At 40.4% G+C, this 19,256-nt stretch overlaps 1 protein-coding gene across 30 annotated transcripts in view; it reads right to left on the reverse strand.

The window, feature by feature from the left end:
- MAGI1 (membrane associated guanylate kinase, WW and PDZ domain containing 1) overlaps nt 1-19,256 on the reverse strand; it is a 339,060-nt gene that overhangs the window by 169,621 nt on the left and 150,183 nt on the right. For all 30 annotated transcript variants that reach the window (XM_027701053.1, XM_027701037.1, XM_027701055.1 and 27 more), the window contains exon 2: nt 573-689. In XM_027701053.1, coding sequence (XP_027556854.1) covers nt 573-689 — 117 coding nt within the window. The remainder of the gene's footprint in view (nt 1-572; nt 690-19,256) is intronic.

Here is a 19,256-nt window from a genome sequence, read left to right on the forward strand (position 1 = left end):
TTTTGGAGATTTTTTTGAGTGAAAGTGAGCATTTTTTTCTCAGCTTTACTAACTTTTGCTGCTTATCTCCTATGTGAATCAAGGACAACCTTCCAACAGTGGCAGTTGTCTGCTACGATGGCACCCAGCCATAAAACACTGTTCAATTCTACAAGTTAAATAAGCATCAGAAATAAAGTTCTGCTAAGGAAACAAAAATAGGAGCAGTTTTTTTAATCATAGGTTTCAAACCAATAAGGAACATTCACCATCATGATACTAATATAGACTACTTCTGTGGCAAGCACTCACTTTATGGCAGTTTTTTTAGGGTTTTTCTCCAAAGTAGGCATCAAGGGCTTGCATCAAACCATCAACTGTTCCAAGAAGGTAATCAAAAAAGCAGAGTTCAGGGATGAGTCATTTTCCTTTTCAACCCTACCTGAACCCTGTCTGCTGCCACACATGGAAGTCTGCCCAAACTGAAAACAGTGTCCCCCCAGAGCCGTGCACACCACCACAGAAAGGCTCCTCAAAAATAAAGATGGAATTCAACTCTGTGTAGTCCACCAGGCCGAGGTTTTGTTACTTACAAGGCACAGCATGGCGATAAAGGTTGTCTCTAATAGTCTGCTGCAAGTCGTGATCCGGCGATCCTTTCTGAAACCTCTGGTTGAGATAATGTCGCAGATCTTTGTTCAGTCTGCTTCCTGCAAAGAAAAAACAGCCATTTATTTATTTCTAAATGCACACAATTAACATTTCCAATTGAGGCAAATGTTAGATTTCCATTCAGAGTCCCCTAAATTATGCCATGCTGACTTTACGAGCGGAGGCTCATCTTCCTCTACAAATGGCTAATTACCAAAAATAACTCGCTGTAAACAAGAGGTCTCTCTTGTCTCATAATGCATCTTTCTTCCTGTGGTGTTAAACAGATCATCATTCCCTTTTATTACTTATTTGTCTGAGCAAATGGAAAAAGACAGATGATGGGAAAAAAGAAAAATAAAAAAAGGTAGAGTATTGCTTTTGGAACTCACTGGAGGGTGAGCTGGGCAGACAGACAGAAGGCAAAAGCTGCTCCCATTGGAGGTACTAATAAAGCTGAACATGGCACAAAATCAAGTAAGTGTTATACTTCGTATTAGTATCTACTATAGCCCACAGCAGGAGTTAGGAAAGAATTGACTGAAGGAGTTAAGAGCACCCAAAGTCCTTAAAAACAACAAAATAGCATCCAATGCTTTTCACTTAAATGTATTTATTCCCCCATTCAGTTTTGAACACTTTCAGAAGTGTGCCAGAATAAGATAAATGAGTTAAAAACAAAACAACAACAACAACAAAAAAGTAGCTGTTAATGATCAATGCCAGTTGCTGAACACCAAATCCTTTCTTGTAACAGCACATATAAGCTGAAGAAACTTAATGAAGTCTTTCCCCCCAAAATATTTCCAAGATGGGAATAGGGAATAACATTGACATTAATTTGACTGAAGAGCAAAAACAGGGATAGAAACTCTTCTGTTCTAAAAAGAAAGAAAAAAACACTGGAAAAGCTCCTGAGAAATGCAACCAGGATGATCAAAGCCAGGAGCAGTTGCAACACAAGGACCAAGACAGTGGGCTGGGATGCTGCAGCCTGTTGTGGACATCAGCCTCCAAAAAGTCCTGAGGTCAGCTGGGGACTGGGCACTTCCTGCCTCTCCCAACACAAGGACTGGGAGACACCAAGGAAAGGTAACGGGAGCCTGGTTCAAAATCGCGCAGCAGGGGCAGTAGTTCACACAGGCTGTGCAGATCCCACTGGAGAGCACTTTCAGTGCAACAAGGTTATTGAGGAGACTCAAGGGGAAATGGAAAAACAGACCCACTGGGAGTTGCAGAATCATAGAATGGTTTGGAGTGGATTTAGAACGGGTTGGAAGGGACCTTAAAGATCATCTTGTTCTCATCCCCTGTTGTGGGCAGGGACACCTTTCCATTAGACCAGGTTGCTCAATGCCCCATCCAACATGGCCTTGAAAAGAAGAGGGTGTAGGAAATCCTTTGAGCTGAAAATTAATTGCTGGTGGCTGGGAAACCTGGGAAAGAAGTGGGAGAATATCAAATATCTTGCTCTTTTCCTTTCCTTTGCCAGGGATCTTAATTATGGCCTCAGCTGAAGCCAAAATGCTGGACTACATGGACCTCAGGCTGAACCACTGCAGCTGTTTCTGTGGTTTTTTATCATTTGCATTATGATTGGTTTTGGATTATTGAGTATGTAATGCAGAGATCATCTCAATGCTTCTGGACACTGAACACAGCACCACAGTTGCAGATTCCTGGCTGGAGCCTCTAGGAATCACTGCAGAGCAAATCAAGAATAATAATACTGCAATGGAGCGCAGTTGGACGGTGGGTCTGGGATCTGGCAGCAGCACCAGGCAAATGGTGACATGAGCGAGGGGAAACTGTTACACACCCATGGACAGGATCAGCCTACCCACCTACTGCAGCCCTGCAACACTTTAACATAAACGTTGGTTTAAAAACAAAACTAAACACAAAAAAAACCCCCTCTGTAGTCTGCAGCACTAAGTCAAATTTTAAAAATAACTACGTGATTTGTATTTAGGTTCTCCTGACAGCTTTTTTGTTTAATTAAATCTCTTATTGAAGAAAGGAAAGCTCGGGCAGCTATTAACAGAAGGAAAATTTTTAAAGACCAAGATGCTCATTACAGAAATGGCTCAAACAACAAAACTGAAATTAAGGGAGATATAATTGGCTCAACACACTTTCCTGAGTGACCCCAGCAACATCCCTCACTCCAAGAGCAGATTATCAACCCATTTTCTAACTAAAGGTCTCCAGTTATTACACCATAAAACTGGTTTCCCACATAGGAGGCACCTGAAGGGTTTCGTAGACCTGTGGGCTACAGTTTTTCAATATCAGAGCTGACTTTCCAAACCTCAGATGTTTAATTTCATATCACATTGTTTTACTTCAGAGGGAGACTGGGCACAACAAAAAGAGCACCTGCTGAAATAATAAAGCAGTTCTTTATCTTTTAACTAAACAGTCCATATTTTTCTTTGCACAAGGTGGTTTTTCCTAGCAAAAATGGACAAATATGACAGTTTGGACATAATGCAAGGGTTTATTCCAGTGGAGAAATTAATGCACTGAACTGCATGTATCATATAACGTAAACTTTCTCCCAAAATACTGTGTGATCCCTGATTCAATGATTTATGGCAAAATAATATCTTGAGGTGAAAAAGCTCTGCTGAGCTAGGGCTTGTTTGACCACAAAAATATGCAATTTACTGATGATATCTGCTTTTAGCTTCCCTCTGTGCCCATTCCATCTAGCATCTCAGTCTATTATGGCCCTGCTGGAAAGTTTGGTTATTTGGTTTATGCAGTAGCTGGGATTTCCCAGCTGAGTCACTGAAGCACTAGTTTAGAAGGCAGTTGCAAAAACAGGGGCTGTAGAAATACTTGCACTCACATGAGTGTCCCCTCAGGGAGCTCACAGTGATGCTTATTTCTATTACATTTATTTTAAGTGGTAAGGAAAAAAAAAAAAAAAAAAAAAAGAAGAGGGGGAAAAAAACCCCAACCCCAAAAAAGCTTGCTAAGCTACATTCCTGTTGCTAAATTCCGGAAAAGTCTTGACAGGAATAAAGGCTTCTTGCAGCCCTGACAATCTCTGTTCTGCAGTGGCTGAAACCACAGCTGTGGGCACAAGCAGGTTCACCCCACTCAGCTCACTCCACTGCATGGTAGAAGAAAACGAGCTGACACAGAAACTAACTCTATGTAGAAAGCTGCCAAAGGGATCCAGCCTGGAACATGTTGGATTCTTTACCATTTCAAATGTTTCACTCCACTCTGATCTTTCCCAAGAATCTCCTCAAAGCCAAGAGGGCATGTGCTTGGTACTGGCATTATTTAGTAGATTCTAGTGGTAGACGCAAGTTTATGAACTCTGATATACTCTGAGCCTGAAATGTATGCACCCATAATCCCTGAGAACCTGAAAAATATGCCAGTGACATTTCAGCAACCTCCTCTGTGCAAATCATAGCAGCAAAATTCATTCTGATCCTCAAGGGCACCGCTGGCTTGTGCAAACTCACCCTGAGAAGAAGCCTCACCCTCTGATGGTTTCTGTCCAGACACCAGCCACCACCAGGTTGGGTGGATGGGCAGATGCCCAGAACCTCCTGTCTTTATGCAAAAGTCCTCCCTTTGTAAAATCTAAATCCACATGTAAGTTGTGCTCAAGAAAATACCTGGTACCAGTTTCCTTAGAGATGAGCCGTGTTAACCAGAAGTATATACTGCCCTTCAAAATACTCCTGTGTTCTCATGGAGACTGGATTTTACATTTACTCTTTTGAGATCCATTCTTCTCTGCTAAAAAGCATGTGAAGAGGTCCAACAGTGATAATAATGGAGGAACAAGAGAGACAACCCAAAACCAGCAGTTTTCCAAAGCAGAGGATACAGGTCTGAAGACCCACTGCTCAGCTCTTCCTTCCTGCTGGCCAGGAGACGCTGGAAATCACTTATTTGCACCCAGAAAAATCACTTTGTTATTTCCATAATCAAAATTAGGCTGATACATGTAGCTTTAGAAAATGAAACATACAAAAAAAAATGCAACACTCATCAAAATTTACAAACTTCCATAAGTAAAACATGTTCAAAGGTTTTTGTTGCTCTTGCAACAGTTTCTTTCCCCTTTTTTTCCCCACTGTAAAAATACAGTCAGAGAACCAGCTTTTCCATTGCTTCTCTCCCCATAGTACTACTCCAAATTTGAGAAGTTTCCATTTTATTATGTGAATCCTTCCCTATCTTTGAATGAAACAAAGAGCAACTCACTGAATGGCTGTTTTTCTCAGTTACTCTTAATTATTATACTGTATTTTAGAGAACAACAATCATCCTCCCCCACCACTACATCGCAACAACAATATTTTAGTAGTAAAAGGAAACTCAAGAGGGAAACATCTGTCACCGAAAAAAAAATATTTACTGACATATGGTTTTCTGAGAAACAATAAACCCTCCTTGTCAGTTTTGTGTAGCTCAAAATGTACCTTAGATGGTTTTGTGATTAATGAAATATATTGACTTTTTCTAAACACATTCTTTTCAAACTCGCAATTCTGTCACACATTTGTCCTCCAACAGTTACCTGATATGAAGTCACTAGAGAAGCTGTGCTCTGACACTCTGACACTGCTACAATTCCCACTTTCTGCAGGAAGAAAGCTGCACGTGGGATCACCCAGCACCGTCTTTGCTCTGTGAGAACATCCTCCCTTCGAGAGCAATCCCACCACCGAGCAGCAGCACAGACCCGGGGGCTGAAAGCCTCTTGCCTTATTGACATCTTGGCTTGCAATAAGGAGAGCAGACTGCATAAGTGACCAAGCAAAACCTGAATTTTTTTTTCCCAAGAAAAAGCTGAGTGTGAACATCGCAAGGCTGCCAGCACCTTCCTGCCAGCTGGTGGAGAGACTATGCCAGAACTGCGCAATGTGTGTATTCTGAAGATATATTTTAAACTCATGTTTTATGCCTTTGGAAAGTATCATTTCATAGTTTATATTAATTACTGCAGCTGTTTTATCCCATTTATGTTTAGAGATGGTCGTAGATAATCCTGATAAAGAGCCATACTCTGACAGAGCCTATAGATGCTCGTGCAAAGATGGGTCAGGGTCAAGCCCGGGACACACTGGTCCCTGACCTATATTACACTCCTGTAAGCAGATTACACCAGTATATATTTTTTTGCTTTACCCTTCTTTGGGAAGGCTATCAATTGCTACATTCACAGGGGCTGATAGCATCTGAACTGGAAAAATCCATTTTCCATTCCTGAATTGCAGCAGAATCCCCCCTCTCTTGTCAGGAACTCTGTTTAAAGGCGTCTTTAGCAGAGGGATTCTCTGTGGGCAGACAAAGACCATTTCAAAACAACAGGGCCATGAGGCAATGAAAGGTTAAAGGCCTCACTAAAGGGATAAAAGTGCAATAGAGTCATCTGGATTAAGGCTCTCTCTCGCTGCCCTGATGTCTACATCGAGAGGGAAGGATTCAATTTTTTAAAGACACATGTTGGATTTGCAGTATAAACCCCTGATTGTAACATACTGTCTTTCATCTGAAGATCTCTATCTGAAGCTATTTAACAAACACTAATAAGTTATCATGGCTGGCAGGGTTTTACTTCTGTGCTACAAAACACAGAACTGCAGAAAAGGGGAAAAAAACCCTACAAAAAACCCCAAACCTTGCTCGTTTAGAGGCATGAGCAGAGAACCTGCAGCTCACATTTTTTAAAGCAGCAAGTGGACTTGAAATCTCAGCTGACTGGCCTTTGTGGTTGGGTGACTTCTCTCATGCTCCTCTTTCCAGGGCTGCTGCTCCCAGCAGAAGGCACTCAACACAAACTCATCTATAATTAGAGCCAAAATAGCTCCCCTTAACTATAAAGTACATTAAGTAACCTGGTTATAAATCTATCAACTCCCTGAAAAAAACACCACATTTTTAAAAGAAATATTAAAATATTAATAATGTAACTCAAGACAACTTCTCAATCTGTTGTTAAATCCTTACTAAAAAGTGGGGTGTAGACAGGGCTCCTGGGAAGCAGAAGACAGTTCTTAAAACTTTTCCATACAGCACTTAGCACAACAATAGTGCCAGGGCACCACCACTGTCTCTTACTAATACTTGCAATGGATTTTCATCAAGTCCTTGTGAAAAGGTGGCCCTGAGACTCACATATATACTTTGTTAATGCCTGGAGAGATTCATATTCTATTTCTCAATAGGATAATTTTCATGGCAAGGTCCTGGAGGCAGCAGCCCATCTTAAAAATGAAGGTTGAGTAGACTTTTATCATGTAACAAGACTGCACTGGTAACCACATCATCAGAAAACATTCCTAATCCCAGCAGTTGTTATAGAAATGATAATAGTTTGTGCTACATCGTTTCAGTCTGTCCCATCCTTGTCTTCCAGCTGCTGTCCAAAAGTGATTATAAATAATGGGGCTATAAAAGCCATTCAATAATTAGAAGATTCATTGGCCATATGCCAGCAGTGACAAAAGAGAGTGATTTATGTAAGATGAGTCTGTCACATCTGCCAGATCACAGTTTCATTACGCCTGTGGCTTTAAGGTCACAGTTTAGCGCTGTTCCAACAGCCATTTGTCAAGGGGGTGCTGGGGAGAAGAGGTGAAATACATCATGGTTTTGTTTGCTTTCTTGTTTTAACTACTAAGTAAATAAGTAAATAAAGTCCAGTACCTACATTTGTTATTTCATGTCTCTTGTGAGGTCAAAGATACAAGAAAACATTCATCATGGTTGGCCAGAGTTCAAATAAGATCACAAAGCACAAACATCCAGTTTAAAAGCCTTAAGCATTCATGTGGCTTCTTAAATTCAATATAATCTAAGCATGTTCTGTCTTCCAGCCACCCATGAAATGAAGGCACCTTGTAAACCCGTAACATGTTGGTAAATTAATTGCTACTACATTTTCCTGACACAAGTAAACTTAAAAACCTTTTATGGCTCAGTGTTCTAAACTGATATATAAACATTGCCATAGGAGTTTCAGCTTAACAATTAACATGGCTCAGCAAACACCTAATTTGATCCCGATTCCATTTTCTCCTCTTTTTTTCTTCTAAACAAACAAACAAAAAACACCAATGAACTTTTATTGCTGGGGACCAATACCAGTACTATAAAGTCCAGATGTTTGGATGTTCCCCATAAAAGATTCAATAACCTCATCTGTTATTGTCAATGATTGTTTCCATTCCAGTGTGGACAGTCTCTGGTGACAAAAACTACTGGTCTGAGGGTACAAACTGGATCTCTGTTGGAAATGCTACACCCAGTCAAAGCCAGTATATTACTTTAATTTGTATCAGCCTCCTAGAGCCAGACTGCACACAGAAGAACTGCTCAGATCAGAGCCTGGATGCTGCCATTATTCTAACAAATCCATACCACAACCAAAGCAAAACGACTGCTCATCCTTTACCCACCTCTTGAAGCAAAACATAAAACACTTTCCAATCTTTATGCTTTAAAACCTTCTCAGAACAACAAAGCCTCATCCACTGCAAAAGCCTTCCAGTGGAAGGAAATTATGATAAGCTGGAGGGTTCTGCCATAAAGAATTGCACAAAGTTACAGGATGAACTACCTACACAGCAATAAAACTCCACTTTGATGGAGCATGGTTAAGGCTTCAGCAGCAGCCTGGCTGCTGAATCAGCAGTGAGCACTTCAGTGCAGCTAGTAATTCCTGTCTGGAGAATGAATAACACTTGTTACTTTATTACTAACAGAACTTCTCAAAATATTATTTTAGGTGTAAGCCGTGAATCTGAAGGAGATGTATTCACTCAAAACTTTCGTGTCGTGTTCAGAATCAGGCGCAAGCAAGAGTTTTCTTGGCACGGTACCTTTGGTATCACTCTCAACCTGCATGGGTGAATGAACCAGCACTGAAGTGATAATTCAGCATTTGCTGCTACAGAAATGCACTTAGCAGATCATAAATCCGCAGTGAAACTATTCTACGAGCACCTCACCTCATCTACTGCATTCACAGGGCGCTCCACCTTATTTTCTGTGCATTAATAGAGATTCACATTTCTCCTGCAAATTTAAACAAATAGCCTTTCAGCTGAGAAGTGCCAGAAAAACCCACAGAGCTCAGGCTTGGAGGTTGAAAAGAAAAAAAAAATTGTCATTTATACACTAGGCCTGAAAATTTTGAACACTCGTGACAAACAGACTTCTGTTGCCCCCAGTGGAATTCGGGCCATCAATACCAGCAAATACAGCAGTAAGCCAAGCCTTTCTCCCCCTTTGGCCTCTTCAAGCTTCTGGTGTCCTCAAAGTTTCAGCTCTGAATTCTTGAAGCTCTTGGGGAAGAAACTTTCCTTCACCCTCTGACATCTTTGCAGCCCAGGATAACCCTGACCTGGGATAGAGGGAGGTCACACAGCCACGATGGCACCCCAGCAAGGGGAGCATGGTCTGCCACAGGCAGACAAATCAGATCTTTCTACCTCAAGAAGGAACTATTTTATTATTCTCTTCCACAAAATACTGAGGTTTGAGTTTGGTTTTTCTTCTGTGCCTGAGCAGTCAGTGTTGGCAGGTAACACAAATTACTGGGGGTTGCTAAAGCTTGTGTTCACATGAAGCAAAAACCTGATCCTGTTGATCTTTGCCACAGCTTTGCTACAGGCTATAGCAGGTTTCAGTGCAGAGGGATCCTATTTAAAGTAAGGGCATGAAGAAGAATATGAGGACATTTTCTGCTCCTCTCTTCTTAAATCATGTGATACCTTTTGTGTCCATATGGATCCCAAAGCACCACAACACTAAATAAACAATGACATTTCTCCAGAGAAAGTGGCAACCATATCTGCCCCAGTAAAGTCTAAGGAGGGAAAATCTGATACATGTGATGTAAAAATATGGATAACTGAAAACACGCAGCTCAACAACAAGAGCACGGGACGAATAGAAAAGGGAAAAGAAAGGTCAGCAGTAGTAATGACTGCTGGCCTTAGATACCTCTAAAACACATTCAAACTGGCCAGGCACAGAGCTTCAGAAACACGACACTGGTGCATCCATATGGATGCTGGTAGATGTAGAGCCAGCCAGGGTGCTTCACAGGCAGAGTTGATTATGAACCCAAGTAACTATTAAGAGCTGGAGATTAACCACTCCTACGCTGCTACTGACTCATAGGAGACCTCTTTTTTTCCCCTCATGCCATTTTCAAAGAATGCTGCAAGCTCCCCAGCTCTTGCCTCAGCTTTTTTTTTCCTTGTCCACTTTGAAGAATCCATAGACACACAACTAGGAGAGTCCAGACTGTCAGGTAGTCTCTGGGAATGACAGTAGAGAGCAAGGTGAGCCAAGGTGAGAGAAGGGACCTGCTGGAATGACAGATGCAGAATATTTTCCTAATAAAATGAAAAATCTCCAAGATAAAACTACAATCCTGATTAACAGCCATTAATATTAACATTAATACTGATCAATGTTTTCACAGGAAAGCTCAGGGAGGTAGATGTGCAAAGAACAAAGTAATGCAACATTCTCTAGATCTGTTTTCAATGAAATTTGGATTAGCATCATGCTAAATACTTTAGACAGTTCTGTGGCCAGATCAGTGTTGAACCAGAGTTAACTGACTGACAATCAAGCAACATTAAAGCTATGTCCATAAATGCTTCCTCTTGGCAGTGACCTTAAACCAAGCGCCCTGAGCAAAGCCTCAGCTCTGCAAAACTTTACAGAAAGCCAGACCCAGAGGTGAACTTAGAGAAGCAGAGACATTCCTCTGAGGAAGGCTTTCTGTCTTGCACACAAAGACACTGCTGTGTTGGGGCATTTTGCACTGCGTGTTCCAGCAAGAAAGAGCAACGAGGAGTATGAAGCGGTCAATAGTGGCAAGAATCGTTGATGCTGCCACGTAGGCTTTTAAAAAAAAAAAAAAAGTAAGAAAGAAAATAAAAAAACCCTTCTACACAACTAAAGTGAATGCAGAATGAAATCATTGTAAGGGAGTGCCACGGGATGCAGCCTCTTTCCATGAGCGGCTCTGAAAGATTGAGGCTGAGCGGCTCACGCCCCGTCTGCGCTGAGCCTTTCCATCAATGAACACAGACCAGGCTATGTGAGCAACCCAACCTTCCGGTCATACCTCATCAGGAACACACAGCCTGCCCGGGAGCCACACAACAGCGTTTGTCACTGACACCTACTCTGTACAACTGTGTTGTGTGAAGCAACCTGGATAAGGGAGCGTTGTTTCTTTTCCTTCACTCCGAGTCTTAAGTTGCCAGCAAGCCTTGCCTTTTCTGGGATGCGGGGAGGGCTTATGGGAGGCAGCAGAAGTAGGGCACGGGGTGAAGAAGAAAGTCTAGCTCGAACAGTAAGAAAAGGAAAATCAAGATGAAAGGCACTTGCAGCCTTTCACTCCAAGGAAACGACCCGTTTCTGGAAATGAGATGCATATCTCTGTACGTCTCCTGAAAGGAGTTACCATATGTTCTAAAAGTAGGATATAATATTTGAGCTGTAAAAGCCAAATCAGCTTGAGAAACAGACGGTATTACAATGCTTTAGCAGAACAAGCCCCACATAACAATATGCCAACAAACTCATTTTCTAGAATGGCACTAGGAAAATATTTGCAAAATCTGAAACCCATTCCCTAAATACAGCATTTGGTTCTTCCAGAAAAGTGGGGAAAAAGTGATACATATGCCAGAATTGGGGAATTTTAAGTAGCTATTCGTATTCTTTGATTTTTTTGCTTGCTTTTCTCCATAATTTAAGCATGGATAGTAGGTTTTGCTGCTCTTTTTTAAACCTCAAACTCCTTCAGCAGTCAAGTCATTCTTGTTCCTCCTTGACTGCTGGAGGGACAAACTCTTATTGCCCAGCCAGGTCACCTCTGAATACTAATCACAGCATTACAGTTTTTCGCTCTGACCTCACGGGCTCTGGGGCACATGTCAATATTAACAGCCTCATTTCCAGAGGTACTGAATACATAAAATTTAATGCTGAGAACCTGTGATTGTCAGGCCATAAACACACACTAAATGCAGATATTGTCAGAAGACTAGAATTTTGATGCTGCTTTTTAAATTTTTTTTTCCCCCCTCACAAGTGCCTCTATCACATAAAAAATGGCCTTCTTGGAAGAAATCAGCTATAAATCATAATGTGTCCATCTGAAGATCTGTCCAAAGCATGTGCCAACTGCTTTGGCCCATTCTCCGCTGTGGCTGGATGATACACACTCAGGTGCACCAGCATCTCACCAAGGAAAAATAAATTTTTTTTTTCCTCTGCAATATACCCATCTACAGAGGGTTACAGGTTAATTTTCCAGCTTGCTCCAGCAATTTCCCAGCAACAAGATTTCCGAAGAAACAAAATCAGAAACAAGACTTGCTGTGGTCTTGCTGTAGCAAGTAAAGGTCCTGCTCCTACTACACTGTTTTCAAAGAGCACAACTAAGCTTAACCTCAGATGGACCTGCTTTTATCTTTTTCCTATTTTAAATGTAATTACACATTTGTGTACATATAGAATAGACACCGAACTACAAGCATACAGTACAGAAAAGAAGCACACAGGCAACAATGCTTTGCGATTTAGAAAGTCAAGCTCTCAAAGCTGAAAATAATTACAAGCTAAATCTGTTGGGAAAAAACATTTAAATGGAAAAACGTGTATAACAGTTGGGAGCTGCTGAAGCACACTTTACAAGAGGCACAAGAAGCCACAAAAATGGAATAAGAAGGTCACACTGGTTTAAAAAACAACCTGGCTTATAGGGAAAGTGACTGCAGCTTTTTTTAATTTCGTCTTGTAGACAAAGGGAAAACAAGATCTAAGCAACTGGACTAGTTCTGTTTAATTATCCTAACTGCAAATACGTTTGTTTTATTTTTATTTTACCATTAGAAGTGTCTTCTGAGGGTTGGAGGATATTCTCCATCCCTGGAAAATGTTACATCAAGATTGAATGTTTTTCTTGAAAAAACATGTTCAAGTTTAAAGAGAAATTGATTCAAACTAGTTCTATAATGGCCTGAGCTATTACTCGGAAATGTAATTTAGGAAGATAGTGTTGAATAGTCAGGTAAAGTATCTGGAAGAATGGGGAATTTAAAAGAGTTCAGAGCAAAATAATGCCATGAGCTGAAGTTTTTCAATCAGGTGACCAAGAACCTACACAAGTTGAGAAAACCTCAGTGGTAAAAGGAAAGTGTTAACATGACTATTCTGTTGTAAAAGCAATTCAATACACAGCATTGTGGGCCTCCCTTTTGTGCAGGAAATGGGACTGAAATTCTAAAATAAGATTTTACAGCACTGACAGAATAAATGAGTTGGCTGAAGCAAGCAAGAACTACGGCAGTCCAGTTTGTTATGGGTTTTAATAAAGTTCTACTATATCTTATTGGCAAAACTCAAAACTAAGAGTGAATGAGGGCAACTTTACTGTTCACCGTTCCACATACAGTCATGTTAAAAAAAAAAAAAAAAAAAGAAAGTTCTGATTCTCAGGTCTGTCTCTTCCACATAGAGCAACCCTTCTCCTGTAACCTCCACATTAAAGGCTAGTCAATGACAACATCTAAAATATCAAAAAACTCACATTTGAAAAAAAAAACCAACAAAAACAAGTAACTTGAATAGCCTTGGTCTCCAACATAAATTTAATACCTCATATAAAGCAAGTTTGGCAATAAAAAAAAGTACATGAAAAAACTTACTAGGCTCTGTAACAAATATCTTTTTTGCCTTGGTCACAAGGTCTTGGTTTCTTAATGAGTTTAGGAGTGCCTGTATCATGTTTCTGTCACCCCAACTTTCCCCCCCAAGAAACAAATATGAATATTACAGATGGTAAAAACCACATTTTCTCGAACAGGAAATAAATGTTTATACGTGGCATATAGCAAAACATACATTTCCAGAGACAATAGCTACAAGACTTAGACTTATTAGTGCAGGAATTTTTAATGGAAAACACATTTTTGGGCATAAGAATTTTAATTACAAAGAAACAGCACACAAGTTGCTCCTTTAGATTTAAAGCAGAGCAGTTCTGCAGCAGAATCAAAAAGACATGGTCTCTTTTGGTGAAAAACAGAATACTGGAATAAAGAGAGAAACGCTTAACTCAGGCATGTGGCGGGTTAGACATTTCCATGGAATGCTTTTGATCACAAAATGGCATTTGTCAAAAATGAAGATATTTCTCAAGAACATGACATTTCTGCAGAAATCAGACATAGCTCTGATGGTGCCTTTTCCAATCATGCCTTAGCCTGCCAGGCTACTCCTGCCCAGTGGTTCATATGTTTCCAAGCTCAGTCAGTCAAGCCCATCTTCCTATCTCTCCCCTTCTTACAATCTTTAGACAATGCATACAGCAGGAATAAGAATTAACACACCAATCTGAAGGAGGTGTCTTATGAAAGACACCGATATCCAGGCCTGATCTTCACACTACCAACAAAAAGAGAACCAAAGCACCAGTTCAGTTTTAAAAACACAAAAAATTGGTACCTCCAGAGTGACGTTTCACAGATTCTGGTTTGGTAGAAAAGGAAATACAGGCCCTTGTGGCAAGTGAACCCTCCTTTATGTGAACACATCTACTTAGCTGCAGGCATCTCGCCCTAAAAACAATTAACTGGAAACTATAAGACCAGAAGTGGTCAAAATAACAGTTTCCCAGAAGTCAAAGGGGAGGGAAACACTGGTTTCATTCCCATAACATTACTCTTTCCAGCAACAGACTTGGTGGCTTTCTTGCATATCCACAATAAAGGGCTTTTGTGAAAGATTAACAGGAAAAGCAGAGATGAAATGTTTAATCAGGCTTTCCTGATGGCTTTGGCATCATGGGATTTTTCCCATTTTACAGGACACAAGCAGACCTGACCATGCTTTATGCCATTTTTGCCAGTAAGTGTTGGCTCTCCAGACTCACATGGTTCTAAGCAATTTGCAATTCTGTCAGGGAATCTTCATGCTCAAGCATCAGCTCTACTGTCACTGCCATTAAAACCAACAGCCACTTAATTTTTTAAATTATTTTATAAGCGTTCCGATGACCCAGCTAAAGACAACAAGAGAGGCAACAGAAAGCAATAAAAATCAGCAATAATTGTCTAAATACTAATTCTTCCTCAAGTTTTTATTCTTTAATTTTTGAGAGCTCTCCTTGTACTTTCTCGGTTGGTTTGCCAACAAACAGTTTTCAGCCCCATTTAATCAAATGCATTTTGATGGAGGTCTCTGACTCTGAAATGGAAAGCTCTAATCAGCTTATCCTCAAATTCATTTTATGCTTCTCTCACTTTTGGTAGTGCATAGTCAAAGCCCTGGAATTTCTGCAAGGCTGAAAGACTTTTTAAGCAACACAGGCGCACTGAAGCCTCTTGTACTCCATCTACAACTGGAGGAGAAAAACAAGCTGTAGAGGTCTAAACTGATCTAGCAAGAGATGCAAGGAAGCACAGTATGGGCCTCACATTTCTGCTGAGTGAATGTCACTGTGGTTTCTGCTTTTATGTTACTTTGGGACTTCCTAAAGTCCCTTCCACCTCCACTCATTAAGTCATCAGGAGCTTTTTGGCTGACTTAAAAGGACTCTGGGTCAGAACCTCCCAGCTTGGCAAGAAAAGATGTCAGACCTATGGCATGCAAAAGGAATAGCTATTTATCAAAGGAGCAGTCCAGAATAATGCACTGTTCCTGCTTGAACACAGTCCCACTGCCCCACTTTTAGAGTCTGAACCAGCACAGATGAACAAAGGAGGAACTTTGGAAGACAGGTGGGTTTTTAAATAGAATAGAGCATTATGCACAACAGGCATCCTGGGGCCACAGAAGAACAGTTAACAGAGGGGACTCAAAATCCCAAGTCTCCTCTAGAGAGGAGCTCTGTACTGTTGTCTCCAGCTTTTTGCTCTCACACTCCCCAGTTAACAAGCCCCATGGTGAGACCCTCTGGTTCCTAGAAATAAACTCTGTTGCTGTTTCTTAGTGAGTCCAGCCAGGCTGGCATGGTAAATCCACCACCTTTGACATGTGTTTTCTCATACTTCTCTACTGGGAGTTTTAAAATTTTATGCTTAAATATTAATTAATTGGTCTAATTTTGCATTTCTTTGTTTTTGGCTTTTCCTTTCAGACACAGACTGTTTGACTGTCAAGCTTTTAAAAGGAGCTTAGGAGAGTGGTCCTTTTGTGATACAATGCTCCCCTGGTCCTGCCTTTCCACCTGTGCTCAGACCCAGAAATTCCACTCAAAAAACATACATCCACAGCTGCTGTATAAACACCATGTACACACAGGCCTATACTGCCAGCACATAAATGGCAGATGCATCTACACAGGCTGACAATTGATTTACTCGTAATTTGCAACCCTTTGCAAAGGAACTAGATTTCCTAGCAATCAATGAGAAAATAACCTTGTTAGCAAATAAGTCAAGGTTCTTTTAAATTAATCAGTTCTTTTTCATCCAAACAGTATAGATAATGAAAGAGATGGTGACATTTTACATGACCTATAAAAAGTAGTGTTTCTATTTTAGGTTCGTATGGGTGCCAGGATGATTATGTTTTGTTTACTGGACAAAATAATCTCTTATTTGTTAAGGCTTGAATGCAATTTCATACAGTACAAAATCTTATCTTCTATTGTCTTAATTATCATCTGGAGGGTTGAAACATGAGACCATAGCACAGAGCAAAATGAATATTAATGTATTCCCTCTGCAATTTAAAGAGAAAGGACTTGGAGTTTTCTTTTGCCCATGTGCTTAACATGCCACAGCAGACTAGTGAATTATATCCCATTTAGCTGTTATTGTTTCTCCAAGTAGCACGAAGAAAACAGACATCAACCTTTTGCAGACTCCCTGCATTACAGGTGTTCAAACACACAACCTTTTCCTCTAATTTCCTTTTAAATCATTCCCTCAAAAGTTTTAAAATGTTTCCTACTTAGAATGGGGTGCAAAGCTATGCCACTGCTTTTAAAGTTCTTTGTATGACACCTTTGTCACCTACAACATGTTCTCCTGTCAGCGTGAAAGTAGAGGCAGCAGGAGCCTGTTCTCTCATTTACATCCTAATAGCCAGAGAATTCAGCGTATGGAGGAAAAAAGGCGCATGTATCCCGGGACGAGATGGGGAAAAAAGAGAAAGTCTTGGATGGTGAACAGTGCACAGTGACTCCTTCCTAGGTAGAAATCAAAGGGAGCTTAGTGTGCTGATTTTAAATTAAAACAATCATAATGCATGGCCTGACCGGTTCAGAGTGATTCCAAAAGTATCAATAGGAAGAGAAAGACAACACTCAGATGCAATGCTACATGGTTTAATTCTTTTGCAGTTTCATCCTGCTTTATCAGAGCTGACCTTTCCAGGTCTGGAAAAAAAAAAACAAAATGGGAAGAACAAAATATTCTCCCTTTTTTGAACAAGAAGAGGAACTGGGTTGGACTTTTTTTGGGGGGAGAGGGGCTTCATACACACTGTTAGAAATTTAAAAGAATAAACAAAAATCAAGAAAGAGAAATATCAATTAGAAGAAAATTGCTTTCCAAATTTGTGCTGATATGGTAGTCAAGCTATATTGCCAAAAAAAAAATAAGCTGTATTTCAGGAAGAGAAATCTAAGTTACCTGAAAACATAGAAACAAAGAGTTTGTGCAGCTTATCAATATAACTCCTTTTAATTTACTTTTCATGCAAAACAAAAATGCACTTAGGCATATGTGTCTCTGTGGCATCTTGCACCCATTAGGAAAGTGAAGCAAACGTTTCAAGTTTGACTTGGCCCTTGTGGACTCCAGGGTCAAATACAAACACAGCAATGATGATACAAAAAATCTTTTTGCCCTAATGCTGTTTTATGCCGTGATTATTTTAAGGCCATTTTACATCTAAACAACTGCATCATAGTTTTTTCTCTTTGAGGTTCTTTTAGTTTGTTTTAACTACTTTGCAAAATCCCCAGATGCATAATTCTGCTTTAGCAGCTGCAAATTCTATGAAGTGGATTAACTTCATGCCCACCTAAGCGGTGTTGAGAATACAAAAACATTCATCATCCCGGTGTTTCTGTTGCAGCCTGGATTCACTGAAGGATGAGACAAAAGGAAGACAGCCCTGTGCACACACTGTGACACTGTTAGGATAATCCCACCTGGGGCAGCAACACTCTGTGTTGGCACATTCCCTACAGCCAAGGAGCCACAGCCTCCTCTGACCAATGGAATCCTCTCCAGTATATTCACCATGCAGAATTAGAGATTAAAAGTAAGAAGTGGGGTTTAAAGGTATTAAAAGTTTGAGGAAACTGCTCCAATTAACGACAGAAGACTGTGAATTAGGTGCTAATCACCCCCATCAGCCCACTCCCCTCAAACCCAACAGGAGGTGAGTGGATGGGATCTGAGGCTTCTCGCACCTCCAGTTTATGGCTGTGGGAGGATGGAGGGTGCTCGGAGTTTGCAATGGTCTGTCCAGAACCGGCCTCCCCCATGGCAGCAGCACTGCACTCATGGGGAGCAGAGCCTTGAGCCTTTCCTTCCACAGCCAGCAGCTCTTCTAGAAAACTCCACACTGTCCTTTTGCCCATCTCGCACAAGCTTAAAAAACTCCAAGTCACCACCACCTGTGCAAGAGTCCATACACAGAAGTCCTCCTACTGTATTTCCAAACTGTTTAAACACCCAGCAGCACCCACAGAAACACAAATATCTTCTGTTTATTGGATGACATAGGACATTCCTACCTGAGCACTCCAAATAACAATCAACACCTGTATACATACAATGCTACTTGCTACAGTCAAAGAATAAGGCCATTCAAAAATATCCATCTGAAAATAAATTTAAAAATAAAGAAAAAGATGAAAAAGACCAAAAAAAAAAGTGGAATTATCAGCCAAACACTAAACAGCTGAGAATGCAGTTCAGCTGACTGAGGTAAACCAAGAGCAAAACCTATCTGATAAATGATCAAATCATACAGTCTAGCAGATCAGTGTCTACTGAACAGAAGGGCTGAAGAACACAGACCCTCCAGTGTGATAGCTACAAAAGCAGAGTTTAATGAAATTATAAGCTATTTAAGTAAAGCATTCACGGCTACGACAATTCATTTGCACAAAGTGAAAATAGAGTAAAAATTTGTCAAAATGCAAATACAACAGTAACCTATTGACACAAGGTCAAAATGTGAAGGGGAGAATCAAGTTCAGGACACCAGAGCTACAATTACTGCAGTGTTCTTATAACAACATTTCTCTCTTTACATTGCCATTTTCCATCAAAAGGTGGATCTAAGGAGCTCATTAACACGAAGAAAGCCAAATCAGACATTACTGAAAAGGAAGCGAGAAATATTCATCTTATAATTTGAAATAAGATTCCCTGCCGGAGATCACCTTTATCTTTCCAGGCAAAGTAGCAAAGCGATTTTGTAGAATTTAACTGAGAAATAAGGCACACAAAAGGGCTGCTTATATGCACATCTCAGTGGAAGATACATGATAGAAATAAGTCCTCTGTACAAAAACGAGCATTGCATATCAAACAACACTGCCATTGCTTACCTATGAAATATCATATTTATGTCATTGCTTACCTATG

The sequence above is a fragment of the Neopelma chrysocephalum genome, unplaced genomic scaffold (genome assembly GCF_003984885.1).
Source record: "Neopelma chrysocephalum unplaced genomic scaffold, ASM398488v2 Primary Assembly neopelma1_147, whole genome shotgun sequence".
NCBI lineage: Eukaryota > Metazoa > Chordata > Aves > Passeriformes > Pipridae > Neopelma > Neopelma chrysocephalum.